Source organism: Sminthopsis crassicaudata, chromosome 1 (assembly GCF_048593235.1).
Source record: "Sminthopsis crassicaudata isolate SCR6 chromosome 1, ASM4859323v1, whole genome shotgun sequence".
NCBI lineage: Eukaryota > Metazoa > Chordata > Mammalia > Dasyuromorphia > Dasyuridae > Sminthopsis > Sminthopsis crassicaudata.
The window spans coordinates 675060087-675078785 of NC_133617.1; the positions used below are offsets into that span (position 1 = coordinate 675060087).

The following is an 18699-nucleotide window of genomic DNA, read 5'->3' on the forward strand; positions in this document are numbered from 1 at the left end:
GCTACCCCTGCTTTTTTGGTTTTAGCTGAAGCACAATAGTTTCTGCTCCAATCTTTTACCTTTTCTCTATATGTATTTCCCTGCTTTAAGTGTATTTCCTGTAAACAACATATTATAGGGTTCTGACTTTTGATCCAGTCTGCTATCCGTCTCTGTTTGACGGGAGAGTTCATCCCATTCACATTTACAGTTAAAATTACTAATTCTGTATTTCCTGCCATCATATTATCCCCAGATTATGCTTTTTTCCCTTGACCCCCCTGAACTCCTTCCCCAATATTTAATTTATAGACCCCACTTGTGACACGCAGCCCTCCCTTTTTAGTATCCCTCCCCCCTCCTTCCAAATCCCTTCCCTTTTCTTGTACATTTCCCTTATTCCCCTTTTCCTTTTTCCTTTTTTTTCCCCCCTTTTAATGAGGTGAGAGAGAATTCTCTGAAAAACAAATATGTCAATTATTTACTCTTTGAGCCTACTCTGATAAGAGTAAGATTCACACAATGTTTCTCCGTCTCTCTCTAAATTCCCTCAGATATGGTGTATTTTTCTATGCCTCTTCCTGGGTTGTAGTTTCCCTCTTTTTATCACTCCTTCCCCTTTTTCTGATACTACCCCCTTCCCTTTACTACACCCCCCCCCTTTTTTATATCAGTAAAATCAAATTATCCATGCGGACTTTCTATATATCCACAACAGAGATACAGTTCTCAAGAGTTCTTGGATGTGGCCATTTTCAACAATGAGATGAATCAAATCAGTTCCAATAAAGCAGTAATGAGCTGAACCAACTATACCCAGCAAAAGAACTCTAGGAGATGACCATGAACCACTACATAGAATTTCCAATCCCTCTAATTTTGTCCGCCTACATTTTGGATTTCCTTCACAGGCTAATTGTACACTATTTCAAAGTCCGATTCTTTTTGTTTAGCAAAACAACTGTTTGGACATGTATACATATATTGCATTTAACTTATACTTTAACATATTTAACATGTACTGGTCAACCTGCCATCTGGGGGGGAGGGGAAAAATTAGAACAAAAGGTTTGGCAATTGTCAATGTTGTAAAATTACCCATGCACATATTTGGAAAATAAAAACTATTTTAAAAAAAATACTGGCTATAGGAGATCATTATACACAGCAACAAAAAGACTATATGATAATCAATTCTGATGGACATGGTCTCTTCAACAATGAACTGATTCAAACCAGTTCTAATTGTCTAGAAAAATGGAGAGTCATCTTCGCCCAGAGAGCGAAAATGAGAAACTATGGAAACTGAGTGTGGAACACAACACAGCATTCTCACTCTTTCTGTTATTGCTTGCTTGCATTTTTGTTTTCCTTCTCAGGTTTTGTTTTGTTTTTTCTTTCTAGATCCGATTTTTCTTGTGCAGCAAGATAAATGTATAAATCTGTATACATATATTGGATTTAACATATACTTTAACATATTTAACATGTATTGGACTACCTGCCATTTAGGGGAGGAAGTGGGAGAAAGGAGGGGAAAATTTGGAACAGAAGGTTTTGCAAGGGTCAAAGTTGAAAAAATTACCCATGTATATGTTTTGTAAATAAAAATTAAAAAGAAATAAAAATAAAAAAGAAATACTGGCTATAAAGATTTTTCCCCTCAGTTTTGTATTTTCCTTTTTAATCCTATTCCAGTTGGTTTTGTTTGTGCAAACCCTTTTTAATTTAATGTAATCAAAAGTTGTCCATTTTGCCTTTCATAATGTGCTCTAATTCTTCTTTGGTCATAAATTCCTCCCTTATCCAAAGATCTGATAGGTAAATTATCCCTTGTTCTCCTAATTTGTCTATGGTATCATCTTTTATGCCCAAATCATGTCTTAATTTTGACCTCATTTTGGTATGGGCCCACCACCCATCTTTGCTGCTGAGAAAATCATACTACCATTCTGACTGAATCCAATACAAATTCATGTTATCTCATTGCAAGTGGGAACTCACTGATGTAAAGGGCTAGAACTGAGCAGATGCACTTAATACAAGATAACCTAGCACTTAAGGCTAATTACCAATTGGACAATTCTCTATTAACATGTGTTTGGAGGATGACCCTACTCAACTCTGTGCTGGCTGGAGATCTGGGGGTGTGAACAGAGAAGGGGAAGGGAGATCAGAGGGTGGAGTAGGACAAGTAGGATCATTCTTTGGGGGCAGAGAGAGAGGAAGGAAGGATGGAGATTTCTTGCTTATCCTGACTCTGGCTGATTCTAAGATATCCAGGGTCACAACACACTGATACATGGCAAAACTTTTATTTTTCCTTAACTTACTCCATTCATCTTAGTAGCTATTTCAAACCATTTTTACTCAAAGCCCTAAGGCTTTCCCTTTTTCTCTTTTCATCTCTGCTAGTCATATTTCAAAATTCTTATACATCTTCACTATCCCCTTCTTGCCAAGATGACACTCTCTACTTTATGCCTTCAACATCTTCCCCTCCAGCAATCTGCTCCTTTATTTCCTCCTCTTTCATCTTCAATCTTTCCTTGTCCAATGGCTATTTCAGGTCTACCTTACCCTTAAAAAATTTCTAATTGAATCTGCCAATCCCTCAAAAAAAATCCCCCTAAATATTTTCTTCTTTTCACTGCCAAATTCATAGAATTGTTTACACTAAATATCTCTAGATCTCCCACTCATTTTTAACTGCCCTTCCCCCTCACTTCCTTGAAATTATTCTCTCTAACTACAAATGATTTAGAACTAATTGGCTATCCAGACTCAAAGAGCAGTTATAAATGGCTGGATGTTAATGTGGCAGGAGGTCTCCAGCAGAGTACTTTAATCAATAAAATATTTTTAAGTGTCAAAGATTTTTAAGTGCCTACTATGTGCTGTTTGTTCTTGGTCAATGCTTCTTAACATTTTTACTCATCACTTGAATAAAATATTATTTGAATTACTTGAATTTGAACTCATTAAATTTATAAATGAGACAAAGTTAGTAGGTACTTAGCTGTAAGGATCCAAAAAGACTTTGACAGGCTAAAGTGCTGAATGTCTGAAAATCAAAAACCATTGGAAACAAAGGTAAAATCTTATACTTCAGCACAAAAAACAATTTCACAAATACAAGATGGGAAAATTAGACAGTTATTTGAAAAAGACCTGAGGGTTTTAGTGGACTGCAAGCTCAAGAAGTCAGCACTATAATGTAGCAGTTTTCAAAAATCTATTAAAGTTCTGGGCTACATTAGACCAGCACAGGATCTAAGAATAAGAAGGTCATAGTCCCCTCTGTACCCTTGTCAGCTTTTACCTTTGTCTAAATTAAACTATAATTTAGTGTCCAGAGGAAGACAATCAGGATGGTAAAGTTCATGTCATACAAGGGTCAACTGAAGAAATCAGCTATGTTTTATGTAGCTTGAAGAAAAGAGGACATAGGGGAATATAGGGGCAATGAGAAAAGATGAAGAACAAGAAAGAGGAGGAGGAGAAAGAGCAGGAAGAAAAGAAGCCCTCTATATCTAGCACATTAAGATTTCTTAAATGATCTGCATTTTGCCTCATTTGATCCTCACAAACCCTTGTAAGGTAGATGCTGTAATTGTTTCCCTGTTATAGATGATGAATCAAAAGTTTGAAACAGGTGAACCAACTTGGGTCCTCCTGACTCTAATGTTAGTATTCTATTCACTGACCCACTTAGCTGCCTCAAGATCAAGTATCTGCTAAACATCTCAAACTTATAATGTTAAATATAACATCTCCCTTTTAGACCTTTGTGTCTTCCAAACTTTCTTAGCTTCCCAACTGGTCTTCCTGACTATAGTTCCTGCTTCTCCAACCCATCTTCCACAAAACTGTTAAAAATAATCTTCTTAAGACAAAGGTCTGACCACATCACTTTACCACCAGAAAAACTTCAACAGTGGCTCTATGTTGCCTATAGGAGAAAACACCAAGTCTCTATAACCTGGCTCCATTCAGTCCTCTTTATGTGCTCTATGCCCAACCCAACCAGTTTTTTTGCAGTTGCTCCCGAATGATGTTCTATCTCTCATCCTGTAGTCTTTACAAAGGTTGATCCTCACTCCCTCTTCCTCTTTGCTTTTTAGAATCCCTCACTTCCTTTTCTCATTCTTGTGGACAATATGATTTTCCCCATGAAAGAGCTTATATTTACTGGATATAGCTTTCTTCCACAGAGGCAAGAAGACCTGAGTTCAAGTTCTATTTTTGACATATACATGACTTTGTGACATTTGACAAGTCATTTCACCTCTGAGCAGCTAAGACTATAAGTTGCAAAAGAGTTAATGACCTGCATTAGAAAGAGGAAATTTCCTCCTACACTAAGATCAAGGATGTATAGCCTTCCTCCTTAAATTTTTGTACATATTTTTAGTGTATGTGTTATTTTCTTTGATAAAATATAAGCTGCTTGAGGGCAAGAATTGTTTCAATTTTGTCCTTTTATCCCTTTTTTGATTTCCATCTAAGGAAAAACTTCCTAGCAATTAGAAGTATTCCAAAGGGGAAACTTACATCAACTGATGCTGAGTGAAATGAATAGAACCAGAAGATTGCTGTACACTTCAATGTTGTATGAAGAGGTATTCTGATGGAAGTGGATATCTTCAACATAAAGATCCAACTCACTTCCAGTTGATCAATGATGGACAGAAACAACTACACCCAGAGAAGGAACACTGGGAAGTGAATGTAAATTGTTAGCACTACTGTCTATCTACCCAGGTTACTTATACCTTCGGAATCTAATACTTAATGTGCAATAAGAAAATGGTATTTACACACATATATTGTATCTAGGTTATATTGTAACACATGTAAAATGTATGGGATTGCCTGTCATCGGGAGGAGGATAATTTGGAAAAATGAATACAAGGGCTAATGTTATAAAAAAAAAAAAATTACTCATGCATATATACTGTCAAAAAAAATTATAAATAAAATTTAAAAAAAAAAAAAAAAAAAAAAGAAATATTCCAAAGGGAAAGTGTTGCACTATGAGGTAACAGGTTTTCCCTTTGGAAAACCTCCTACCCTGAGATTCTGTGCATTTGAGAGACTGTTATTTAGTATGGAATATCGGGATGTAGTTGAGAATATGAGAAGAGAATAGAAGGTCTAGAATAGTTGCATTAGAAAAGTTTTGTTTTGTTTAAATAGTAATGGCAGCAGAAAAGGACTGGCAAACAATGTGGAGAAATGATGTATCATGACTGTGATGGCCAGAGGACAAAGCAAAACCAACTGCCCACTTTGACCCTGGCCTCCTCTGCACTGCTCTACCTCAGTGAGCTGACCAACTCTACACTATCAGCACAGACAGACAGAATTCTACCATCTAAGCTTCACAGAAATTTGGGTACAGCAAATAACACAGAGCATGGAGGAAAACAATAGAATGGAGATAGTTCCAGCCCTGCTTCCAATGACCATAGATAAACCTCTTCATTTCTCTATTCCTTCCTTTGACCCAAGTCGTTTCCAGAGTTCTATTCTGTGCAGATCTGATTCTATATATTCTTCTTTACAAATTCCAGAATATCTCCTAGACATGACCATTTGGAGCCCACACTCCTCAAACTTGTCCTACAAATGGCTCACTAAGCTACCAACATTCTGCAAAAACCACATTTCTCTCACTTAAAGACAGAAGAATCAAGCCAGGTATTATCTCTATCATATGCTAAGCTATACCAAGCAGCTTATCTCTTCTTTGAAATGTCATTTTACCTTGCTGATCAGTAAAGGGCTATGAATTAGTCCCTCTATCCCAGTCCCATAGCAGAAAGCTTCTGTGTGTTTTACCATATTCACCAAACCGAAGAGACTCCCATTGTTGCCACTCCACCAGAACACTGACGGCTCGCACGCCGGCGTAGATGAGCAGCATCCCCAAGGTGGCATCGAGGAGGAAGTTGATAAGATACCTAAAGGAGAAGGTGTGCACAGACATGATCAGGAAAGCATCCTCAGCTTCTCATTCATGGGGACATCTTCCAAAAGTGATATACCACAGAGCAGTGATGGCCAATTTTTGTCTTGAAGAAAGGCAAATAGTTAGAGTGCCTCTGTGGGCTGCCAAGTTTAGGGTATGTGCTTGTAAGATGTTATATGATTTTCACAATGCATTATAACCATTCCCACTTTTAAAGGTAACCAGCAATATATACAAATTAGTCCTGAACAAGTACATCAAGAGGTGATTATTTGTATATAAAAAAAGATGTTTCAATTAAGAAAGGATTCACTTACATTCCCTTCCTTTAAATATACTTACCCCCGATGAATTTGGGTATCAATTAAATACAATTAATATCTTTTGAATTGAATTAGATTGAAAAAAGGACAGAGAAAAAACAAAAATTATTTATAAAGCTGAAACTGAATAATTGCAACTAACCAAGAGCTGATTCAATAAAAATTTAAAACTACCTAGAAAGAAGGACCGAAATGAATGAAAAATAGGATTTGATTTACAAATATTAATTCATTTGAAACCTGTTTACTGAGCAGTATCTATGTGTAATGCATCATACTAGCTCTTCAGGAAAGTGATGACAGGAGCCACACAAAGCAAGGTATGTCTGTTTTCTGTATTCTGTAGAAGAGTATCATGGTAACAATAAGTACCACATCTTCAATCTGACCTTTTGTGGTCTGTTGCTATTTGGTTGCCATTATACTGAGGATGAATTCTAATTCTGTTCTTCTGAAATCTCAGGAAAACAATCTCCCTTGCCTTCTCCCTCAAGCTAATGCTGTCCTTCCTGAGGCAGGCCCCAGTGCCAGGCAGTGCTCCACCTGCTGGAAACTCCCTCACAAAGCAGCCTCCCTGGGAGGCCTTTTCTTACAGACAAGCAAAGAACCCCTTCCATCATGTACAGTCAAAGTCAAAAGATCCGGGATCTCCTGCTACTAACACGCCAGAGAACTCGGCATTCACGGCCTCCCCAAGAGCGTCACAGACTTAGAGATGAAACAGACTGGTAAGCCCAGCTCCAACTCTTACTTCCAAGGCACCAATCTGCTCAAGGCCGCAGAGAGGGAGCCCGCCAGATTCCGGATTCCGGGGGGAACCTCTTTGTGACTCAGGCAACGCCTCAAGGGAAATTGTAGGGGAGCTGTACACCTGGGAGCCGAAGCCATCGGTCTGGACTCCAGCTAGCACCAGCTGATTTCTATGGCGCCCTACCACATTCAACACTGGGAGTCTAGGAATAAAACAGCGCTGTCCTGGGAGACCTGGCCCTGAACGCCTAACATGAGACAGCTATATGCCTTCTCCTGAGCAGCAGAGGCTTTTTTTTTTTTTTTTAAACATTCATCAGTAAGAACAAACAGCAGACAGGCTCCTCCAATTCACTCAGGTCTGAGTCACTCTGACTACAACCAGCCCTCTCTCCGGATTCTTTAGGTTCTAAGGAATACTCCTTATGACTAGATGACCTCTCAGATCTGTACAGCAGTGAGATCACTAGCCTTTGATCTGACCATTCCCAGTCGGAAATTCTTACACTCCTATAGCTTTAAATCGACCTCACTCATCCTGTCCAATATTCATTTCTTTCCATGGAGAAAGTGGTTGACTCAGCTTGTTCTAGTCCACATCTATTCTATCACAAGTAGAGGTTAATAAAGGATACAATCAATAAACAAACTTCCATTCAATGCCTCTTGTGTTGGGAACTATACTGGGCAATGAGAATACAAGGACAACAATTAAATAGTCCCTGCTTCCAAAGATATGCAAAATCAGGAGAAATGATAGGGGTGTGAGTTTGTGTGGGTGTGTATAACATTAACATATGTATATGGGTGTATATGCAATATACATATATATGTGATTTATACTCATATGTGTATACGTGTGTGAGTATAAATCATATAAACAGTCATTGTAGGGAGCAGCAATAAGAGTTGGGGAGTTTAGGAAGAATTGTGTGTGAGATATGACACGTTATCCGAACTTCCAAGGAAGCTGGAGGATTTCAAGAGATAGAAAGGGAATATGGTGGTTGGGAGAGAAGAGAAAAGAGGAAGAAAATAATTGCTTTGCCCACCAACTTGTCTTTCCACTGAAAAATCACAAGAGGTCACTCTTGGATCCCAAATGAAAAGAAACAACAGCTTGTTTAAATCATAATAATCTAGCTTTAATTTTTCATTTCACTCCTGGTGTGGGGTTTTCCTCAGGCTGGCCCTAAGTCTATAAACTTTCCCCAAAAAGATTCAAATTATCTACTTATCTGTTGCAAGTCTGGACAAAATATAAACTCTTTTAGGGCCAAGTGCTGGGTTTTTTATCTTTATATTTCTAGTGTGCAGCACAATAAGTTTAGTGCTGGTAGAACTGAAGTGCAATGGATAGTCAGAATAGAGGAATGATTCTTGTTTGGGCAGGATTTATAACGTAGCAATAAATTCCCAGCTCCTGGCCATTACATATAAACAGGATTTCAGCTGAACTTACTGCAGCTAGAGAAGCTGGTCTCTTATTTTAAAAACAGGTGTTCCAACTAAACTCCATGCTCTTCATTTAGTGAAAGATAAAGGACAAGTTGAGCACAGAGTACAATATATGAATAACTAAATACCTATTGGCAAATGATCAGTTTTGTGACAGTATTTGCACCCCCTCCACACTTGAACATTGATGAGGTCCTGAGTTACTAGATGCAACTGACAGAGAAAAATGAAATTCCTCCCTGAGGCAGGCAAGAAGGGGACTAATGGGGATCAGTTTAGCCTCATGGTCTCACCCTCTGTGGAGGTCCTGGGTAGCCCCACCTTGCTATCTTGGTCAGAAATATGAGTTATGTCAAGTCCCTGAAGTTATATTTTCCCTATAAATCTGTTCATGGCTCACAACATCTTTCTGAATTTAACACCCCATACAACATACCCCCTGTAGTGTCTTTCTCCTCAACTATCCCCCATGCCACGTGCTGTCTCTCCTCTCATTCCCCACCATGCCTCTCTTCTTTTCTCCTTCTAATACCTAATGTTCTTGTACCTTTTAGGATCCTCCAATTTCATGGGGTGTTCCTTTTCTCCAGGTTAATTTTGAGTTCCAATAGAGGACGTGTCTTTTCCATCATTAATTGTTAAAACAAACTCCTTTCCTTGCTAACTAAATGCTCTCCCAAGTCTACTTCATATTTACCATTCCTGGTATCTATTGTGCCTTTTCGTTTTGTCTGTAATCTCTTTTCCTAAATAAACCCATCTTTTACCAAAGGGAATGACCACTGCGAATACTTCACATGACCAAACCCCAATATTCGGTGCCTAAATCTCATCATTCAGTGCTAAACCCCAAACACATCCTTTGCAACCAAGAATTGCTCTCCTAAGCCACATCAACATCACATTGTCTGTAGCAGAAAGGAAGTACCATTCAGAGAGAATATGTTGTGGTTCTATGTTCTCCTCAAAACCCATTCAGCATTTATTGTTCACAGATGTCTGACCTTGGTTTTCCTGGGAGCTAGATCTACAAGTATGTTAGCCTCTTCCTACAATGGATGATTCAGAATTCACTTCGCTGGCCCAGGTCTCTGGCCCAAGGGGCTTTTGGGTGGTCAGAACTGGCCTCAGCTTACAGGAGGGCTGCACAGCTCTCGTTCTTCTGGGATTCTATCTTGCTCCTCTATTCCTCAGTTCTCTGGCCTAGCAACGGCAGTTTAGAGCTGGGCAACCCTTGTGCTACAGCATTATGGCCCCCAGCGGGCTGTTATTCCTGAAGGGCATTAGAGCTGGGGCTTTCTTGGCACTTGTCAGCCCACGGTGCACTCTCGATGTGCCCAGGCAGCCTCACTGCTGGGAGGGTGGGAGGCAGAGAGATAGTAAGGCTCAGTAGGCATTACTAGGTCATGGATTCTGTTTTTATTCTTCTCCATTATGGAGCTGGGTGAAATTGCTTTATCTTTGGCTATGATTTCTTGGATGTGTCTTGGAGAGCTTTGAGAATGTGGGCATCAGAGAAAATGTCTAGTCCTTCATCTTGTTGCTCATAGGACTCCAAATTCTGCCCCAATCTCCTCAGTGATATTCCAGTTTCTCCTCTCCAGTCCATCTCTCACACAGCTACCACACTGATGTTATTGAAATGCAGGTCCAATGCCCATGTTGTTCCTTTGCACCAGAACCTTCAGGGCGATGCCCTGTTTGGCATTCAGAGCCTTTCCAAGCTCGGCCTTGGCTACTTTCCCTCTTGCATTGTAGGCCTCCTTGTCATTTCCTCTATGCTACAGCCCAGCTTCCAGGTGTATGCCTCTACTTCCCTCTCTTCTCTACTTCCAGGAACATCGTGTTGCTTTCAAAGCTCAGAAGGACCAGGGCTTTCCATTGGCCTTTTTTGATTCCCACAGCTATTCAATCTTCTTCTAAGACCTTCACTCCACCTCCAATCACACCCCCAGGCAAATCAGAATTTTGATTTTATATATAATAGTATTCACTTATCTGTGACTATGCTGTATTCTTCTTCTAGAACATAAGCTTCTTCAGGTTACAATTTTGATGTATTCCTAGTTCATAGCAAGTGTTTAAATCAATGCATATTAATTGATCTAATAGGCAAAGATGTATCAGAAATGAAAATTAAACAAAAATGGGTAAAAAAGCTCTCCAAACTAAAGGAGGTTTAAGAGAAAAAATAGTGACCAATTTGCCAACAAAAAGCCCAAATTCTTGTGTCTATTGGGAATGGACTAGATTGAGAACAAGTGTGGGCTAGTGAAGTTAGGCAAATCTTTGTCAAACACAGAATACTTACAGTGAACAAGGGTCCTCTTCAGTAAGATCTGATAAATAGACATTTGCAAAGTGGATGAACAACATTCCTATGGCTTGTTTTGAAGTGTCTAGAAACCTGTATGGAAAAGGAATAATCGAAAGGAATGGGATGTTTTCATCTCCCAAAGACAAGCATAGTTTCAGGAAATCACTGGACAAAAGGAAAATTGAGGGTTGTAACAGGTTTATAAGCCCACATTAGAGAGAGATATTTCTCCCATTTCATTTCTCATTAGGGTAAGACACCATACTCCAAGACAAAAATTTATGGTTATCATTTAGTATACCATCAACAAGATGACATTTGACAGGTCCACAATTACTACCAGTCATTGAAATTAAAAATATTTTTTGTTCTTCTACCTGATTAATTCATAATTTTAAAATGCTATCTACTTGCTTCAGATTGAAGTCTAAGAAATTGATGAGGTATAGATTTGGGGTACCCAAATGAAATTGAGGTCTAGTGGCAGGTTCAGTGTACAAGGAGTCAAATAGAGCTCCCCTGCAGCCCTTTCGGCGCAAGGATAGGGAGTTAAATGAGGTCTAGTAATGGTGCAAGAGTCCCTTGTAAAAGAATTTACAGGCCCCAAAACCTAGATTGATAAAAGACGTTTATTATGGAGTTTGGAAGTAAGGTCTAGTAATAAAAGGTATTAGGTAAAGAGAAGAGGGCATTGGAAATATTATTCCAGTGGGCAGAGACCCTTGGCATGCCAGGTGTAAGGCTGTCATGTTTGGAACCTCTGCAAAGAGAAGACCCCAGCTTGGCTCTTTTATAATAAGAGATTTAGCTAAAGGGGCCCTTGGATGGAGTCCCAAGTAGGCCCAGATCTGGTGGGGGCTGGGACAAGCCTTGATCTCCTATTGGAATTCAAAAGGGGTGCTATTGACCAGGATTTGTGAATCAAAGGTCCTAGCTTCTTGAATTGGTAATGCATCAGCTAGGAAGGGCTGGGAATCAGAAAGGAATAAATCAATCTGAAAGGACTAGTTTCTTAAAAGGACCATAACTGGCTTCAAAACCTCATTTTAAAGATTCACTTGTTGATAAGGTTTAATCTGACACAATATCATTATTCCTCCCATGCTCCCATCCTCACAGAGCCTGAAACAATCAGAGGTTCTAACATTTAAAGGAGTGAGTGACAGAACAAGATTGCCAGGCCTCCATACTGGGCTTGAAGGGAATATTGTTTTGTGTATGATACAGGCATAGCTAAAAAAGTGTAGGATCTCAGTTTTTCTCCACAGGCACAAATTCTACAAGACAGCCCACAGGCTACAGGCTGACTCTGTTGGTGTTTGTGACAGCCCCTTTACTTCCCAAACTTGTGTGCCCACTGCAGTGATTCCAAAGGCTTCCAGCGGTGCCACATTTCAGAATGACAAAGGAGATGGATGAAAAGTAAAGACTCAGCACAGAATGTTGAAGATGCAACATATGTGAAAGAGACTTTCTTTCTTGAAATACCCACTGTCTCACTTGCTATTGGATCTTTTTGTGGCCAAGATCTTATTGGATCTTGAGAAGTGATTTTTAGTAGCAAACATAGCCAAGACAGTACATAAAATATTCTAACAGTTCACAGACAACAGCAATGAGTTCAACATTGGTAAAGTACAGTAAAATACATGGTGCTAATTCTCTAAAGAACTTAATAAAGGGGATTGTCTTGTACTGATTCAGTGAGAATTTTATCCATGTAGAGACTGACTGATTTATTAGTAGCAGGGCTGATACCCAAAGAAATGACTTCAAAAGTCATCTGCAGAAAAACCACCTATTTCCTTTTATGTGGCTCAGGGTGCAGTTTTCTCTCAGAATCATTACCATTGTACCCCCAAGAGGAAAAGTTGCAACATTACTGGTCAGCCTCTAGGTTAAGTAACATTGAAGAATAAAAAGACCAACAGCCAAAGGAAAGCATAATATACATTTGGAATGACAGACTTGGTCTCTAAATTATTACATATTCAAGTTCCCATTCTACATCACAAATGGATCCTAACTCATTAGCCTGTCAAAGTCTGAGAAGTCATCAAAAGAAGATCTGCAAGAGGAAACTGATGAGTTTGTATTCTCCTCTCTCTTCAAAAACTGTATAAGCAGAGGAATGATGCAATAAGATTTTTTTTTTTAAATACCAGGAGAAAACAACTTTCTTTTATCTTTCATGTTTGATTATAAAAAAGCTTCCAGGTTTTTTTAGGTTTCATGTTAGTAACAATTCTTTTTTCACAAAATAAGCAGCTTACACATAGAAGATTCTAAAAGCACTTAATATTTAAAACTTACCATATTCTCCATGGACGCCTTTCATGCTTTGGTTCTCTGAAGCGCTTGACTGAAAGAAAGGCAAAGACAGTCATTGTGGATTCCCAAATAAACAATATAATGATAGATAATCAGTACTAGTGTGTTCACAAGACTGAATTTAAATTTTTATACTGAATATAGGGAAAGATAAGGAATAGCTAATAAAAAGTACATATGCTCTATATGTCTACTACCCTAATGGATACATAACTTCTCACAATACTTTAAGAATGTACAATTTTGAAACAGAACCAAAATGGCAGAGAAATAGGAAGCAGTAGAGCACAGTTAAGTTTTGCTGCGAAACTTTTCCAACAGATCTAAAAAATACATCACTTGGAATCCTAATGAAAAAAATCTAGGGAAAAAAAAAATCAGTGAATCACTTGTCTAGGCCAGGTCAGCATAAGGAAACAGACACGGAGGTCTGTGAATCATTGAAGGCAGCAATGGCCAAAAACACACTGCACTTGCAGCACTTCAGTGCCAAGGGGAAAATCATGCAAGAAGGCAAGAAAGGTCCAGATTAGGCCTAGGGTATTTCCAGACTAACACTGGTCTAGAAATGCTCCAGATGCCAAAGGGAAAGGTGTCTAATGGCAACTTTGCCCCCCCACTACCTAATTGCAGGTCATACCTGAAAATCAGACTGAGAAGGAGACCTGCACAGGAGGTAGAGTTCTCAAGTGGGGAGGATCTGTATGGTAGACTGGAAAAGAGGAAATTTAGAAGCCAGCAGCTGCAACAGGGTGGCTCTCACTGGGTGCAGAGCAGGTCTCATTTAAAGCACTCAGGTCAGCCTGAAGAGGAATAATCAAGGCAAGAATCCTAGACCACAGGGGAATCTACAATTCTGCCACTCTGAACCAAAAGAACTTTCCAGTTAGCTGAAGTAGAATCTAGAGCAGTCTATCGTTAAACCAAAACCCAGGTTAGGAACTTGCAGAGCTGAAACCAAGGAAGGCAGAAATAAGACTTTTTCCTGGATTGGACCACCTTGGGAACATTAAAAGATATTAAAACAAACAAACAAACAAACCAAATACTTGTCCTTGACATCCCGGAATAATACAGTACCCAATATTTCCCAAAAAGTAAAACAGGACTATTCCAGACTTTCCTCTATTAGAGTGGAACCCTACCCTAACATCAAGTCTCAAGTCAGGAAGTAGACTAAAAGATTGGAAGGAAAAGACTCTTCTACCAAAATTGTTAGGTTCTTACTAAGTGCTAATGAGGTAATAAGATGATAGGTTCTTACTAAGTGCTAAGTCAGTACTTGTAATTTTCCCACAAGCCCTTGCATTATCCCACGCCCATTCTCTGGGAGGATAAAAGAGGGCGGCACTCTGGAGGAGGAGCAGTCTACTCTAGGTCAGAGGTGCTGGCTCTCTACAGGAAGAAGAATCTGGCCGAGAGATTGAGTTGAGACAGCAGATTGGCAGTTTCTGGAGACAACAGAACATTACAAATTGGCACCCACATCGTGGGGCAAGGACTTTTGCTTATCCTGACAAGGACTTATTCTAAGCCCTTCAGAGGAGCTAGCCCAGACCTTGACACAAAATGAATTATTATGGTGATTGAGATTATCAAGACACAAAAGAAGAATAAAATGACAAAACATCTACAAACAATGCTCTAGACAAAAACATAGCGTGGGCACACATCTGACTAGAATTTCTGGAAGAGATGAAGCAAAAGTTGAAAAAAAAAGTTTTTAAAATGTTTTCACAAATAAAATGAAAATATGAGGGAAAAGGTGGAGAAAAAATGAGATCTATGTAAGAAAGAATCAGAAAGAGAATTTTTAAAAGCCTGGCACAAGAGGTTCAAAATCTTGTCCAAGCACCAAACTTTCTAAGAATCAGAGTAGACAAAATAGAAGCTAATGACTCCATGAGGCAATAAGAAATGTTAAAACAACACCAAAAAGTTGAGGGGGAAAAAAAAAGAAGAAAATGTAAAGTATCTCATAGCAAAAACAACTTACACAGAAAACAGATCAAAGACAAAAAATTAAGAATCACCTGAATGCTCTGACAAAAAAAAAAAAAAAAAAAAAAAAAAAAAGCCTAGACATCATATTGAAGCAGGTTGTGGTCCTTTTAAGAAACTATATTTCCTATTGATCTGTGATTCCTTTCAGATTCCCAGCCCCTCCTGGCTGAGCCATATCCTCCCCAGACAAGTTGTCTTTCCAGGATGCCAGACATTCAATTACAAATCCTGGTCAAAAGCATCCCTTTGAATTCCAATAGGAGATCCAGGCTTGTCCCAATCCCCATTCTGACTTGCATGGGCTGCTCAGCCTCCACTAGTTGTAATCTGCTTGGCTTCCCAACCCCCACCAAAACACCCAATATAATAAGCTTCCATCAACTAACATCTTTGCAGATGGACCTTGTTAGCTCTCTCAGCTGCCAGGACTTTCTGTCCAATGAGAATTGCATTCTCAGTGCAAAACTCCATTTTCCATGAATCTGCCACTATAGAAGACAGTCTCTGGTTAAGCTGATTTCTATCTAACAATAAACTTTCATTTTGCAATTAATATTCAGGAATGAGTGAATTCTTTCACTCCTACAACTTGCGGCCAATTTAGTGGGGATTCTTGATAACTCTCTTATAGCCACTAACCTCTAGACCACCAGGAATCTAGACCATTCTACACCTCATCAATATTGCATGAAATCTCAAAAGAAAACTGCTCAGATCTCTTAGAACCAAAGGGCAAAGTGGAAACAGAACCCATCAGTCACTTCCTGAAAGAAACTCCCAAAAGAAAACTCCCATAAACATCCTGGCCAATTACTTAGGGAATCACAGCCAGGATTACCAACAATTTAGGAGCCACCACAATAAAGAAGTGAAGAACTTAGAATCCAATATTTCAGAAAGCAAAAGACATAAACTTAGACTTAAGAATATCTTACCCCAGCCAAAACGGATGATAATGGTAAGGAAAAGGGTTATCTCTTCATATGAGATAGGATAAGAAAGATTAGGTGATTTGCTTATGGTCACAGAGCAAGTAAATACTGGAGAAAGGATCAGAATCCAAGTTTTTCTAAAATCTATTAGGAATAATAACCTGGCACCTGAACGTGGGACATAAGAAACACAAGAATTACAAGAAGCAGCAGCAGCGTTCGAGAGCTGTTCATGAGTAGGATGTTCCCAGAGTTCCTTCAGTAACCACAGGGAAGGAAAGGGAGAAGAGACCCCATAAGACTTTTTTAATGGGGGTAATTAAATAGGCCAACACATCAAAGGGCCAACCTAGGAGACTTATAAGAGACTTAAATGCCGATTCTGACTACAATCCTCTTCTTAGTTTAAAAGTCTGCTTCCATGACATCTCACAAGATCAACACCTGCTATAGTATCTCACCTCTGGATGGTGAAACTGGGCTGCTTGCATTCCTCAGTATGCAAACTCAGATAACAGCAAATGCACAAATTTACTGACCATACTGTAAAGGGAAAATAAATCATGTCTAAAACAAAAAAATGGGGCATTGTTAAGGACTATGCCTAGATGAAAGGGCAGGTCAATTTTCAGAGACCCTCCACAGCTGTGGATCATAGTGTCTGAAGGAGTTGCAGGGCAGCCTTTGCTGACAGGTGTTTCGGACTGGGAATGAGATAAATTAGAGGCAGCAGAAAGGGGAGAGAGGTCACAGAACGCAACTTTCTCTCAGTCTCTTTGTCATCGTCATCCTCTCACATGAAGAGATCCATTCTCCAGGTCTGAGTAAGACCTCCAGCAGCCACTGGCAGGTGGCTCCTAGATGGCAACAATAACCTAATCAAGCTATCAGTGCAGAGTCAATGGGAGGAAGCTGTCCTTTTGAAAAGTTTTCCATTACAGAAAGTAATCTTTCCCCTTCCTTATTTGAGATTTTGACTCAGTCTCTGAGATTTCTTCTGACTCTAGGATTCACTTATTTTATGACTAAATGACCTCCATGATTTAAATTTAAATTGTTCTATTATTAGCAGAGCAAAGGTCTTTTTCCTTTGCAGAAGCAAAATCTGAACAGGCCGTCTTCTTTCTGTCTGAATATCTCTGTCTTTCTCAAGAGTTATCATTGGTCCAGTCACAGAGAAAGTCCTCACTTTTACCTTTTTCTCCACTTAATATTGCTTACAAACTTAAAATCCCTTTTATTGACCTTAGCTTCCCTCACTAGTCTCATTTAGAACTTTAGTGTTCCAGACATTTCTAGCAATGTGCCATGTTCTTGTGGTTATCCTCTTGACTTGCCTCTTCTGTATATTTTTTATAATCTAAGTTATTTGGTGAATTCCCTGTATATCTACACTGGAGGATATCTCTTCAATCAAATTTTGCTTTCCTTTGCTTTTTTCCCTGCAATTGTTGTCCTCTTTGTATTTTTCAGTATTTCATTCTGAGAATCCCCATCTCTCCTGAGTTATTTTATTCTATGAGATAGATGTGTGTGGTACAGAAATGGTGAGAGAACACCATTTAATAAAAAAAGCTGGAGAGATCTCTAGAGTAGAGCAAAGTTTATTGTACATTCTCGAGAGAAGGGGGTCCCACCCCTCAAGCAGACAATCAAAGAGAGGAAGCACCTCCTGTGGGCAGGACAGCACCTTTAATCCCTAATGCAAACCCCCCCCCACCACCACCACCACTGACCCTCATCCTCATTGGCTGAGAGTCTTACATTCTAACCAGGAGATCTACCCACAAAATTGAACTTGACCAATAAGTACATAGTTGCCCATATTTTACTGAAATAGGGAGGAAATGATGTCATGGGAGGGTAGCAGGAAGGGGACCCGAGTATGCCCTTGAATCAATATTCAAAGTCCTTCAGGCCTACTCAAACTCTGAAGTAGATGAAGCCTTACTCGATTTTCACATCTGTCTTGAAAGATCTCACCTCATCTCATTCAGATGTTACCTAACTTTCCTTTAAACCAGCTTGCTATGATGTTCCACACCTGTCATTCCTGTATAAGTTGCCAAGAAACTAAAGGATTCTTCACCACGCTAAATTCTCAGCAAGGCACTTAAGTCTGGACACAGGTCTGGAGATAGATGGACTATAAATATGCTATGTTGTTTTACTTGGGTCACAAGCTGCCAGGATCATTAAGAAACATCTAACAAACTTTTGTGTAACTCCCTTTTGATATGGCAAAATAAATGTTAAAAAAATTAATGATCCTTCTGCACTGCTGTTCATGAACTTAGAATGGAAAAAAAATTACATCTTTATTTTCACTAACCTCTAAGTGAAATTTAGAATTTTCATTAATTATGATTTAAAAAAACACACACACACACACACACCACTATTATCCTGAGACTTCACCAGACTGCCAAAGGAATCCATGTCACAAAAAAAATTAAGAACTCCTGGTCTAGATGATCATCTGGTGTTAGGTTCTTACTAAGTGCTAATGAGATAATGAGATATTAGGTTCTTACAAAGTGCTAAGTCGGTACTTGACAATTCTCTAGTTCTGGCCTTTACTGGGAGTTTAACCCCTTTGAACTTCTGGGGAGGAGCTTGCATGCTTAGGA

At 39.1% G+C, this 18699-nt stretch overlaps 1 protein-coding gene across 1 annotated transcript in view; it reads right to left on the minus strand.

Annotated features, from left to right (window-relative positions):
* The window catches only part of STIMATE (STIM activating enhancer), a 63285-nt gene that overhangs the window by 19607 nt on the left and 24979 nt on the right, over nt 1-18699 (minus strand). Inside the window, exons 2-4 of the mRNA XM_074283530.1 lie at nt 13116-13164; nt 10797-10892; nt 5825-5946 (exon numbers count right to left, since the gene is read on the minus strand). Coding sequence (XP_074139631.1) covers nt 5825-5946; nt 10797-10892; nt 13116-13164 — 267 coding nt within the window. The remainder of the gene's footprint in view (nt 1-5824; nt 5947-10796; nt 10893-13115; nt 13165-18699) is intronic.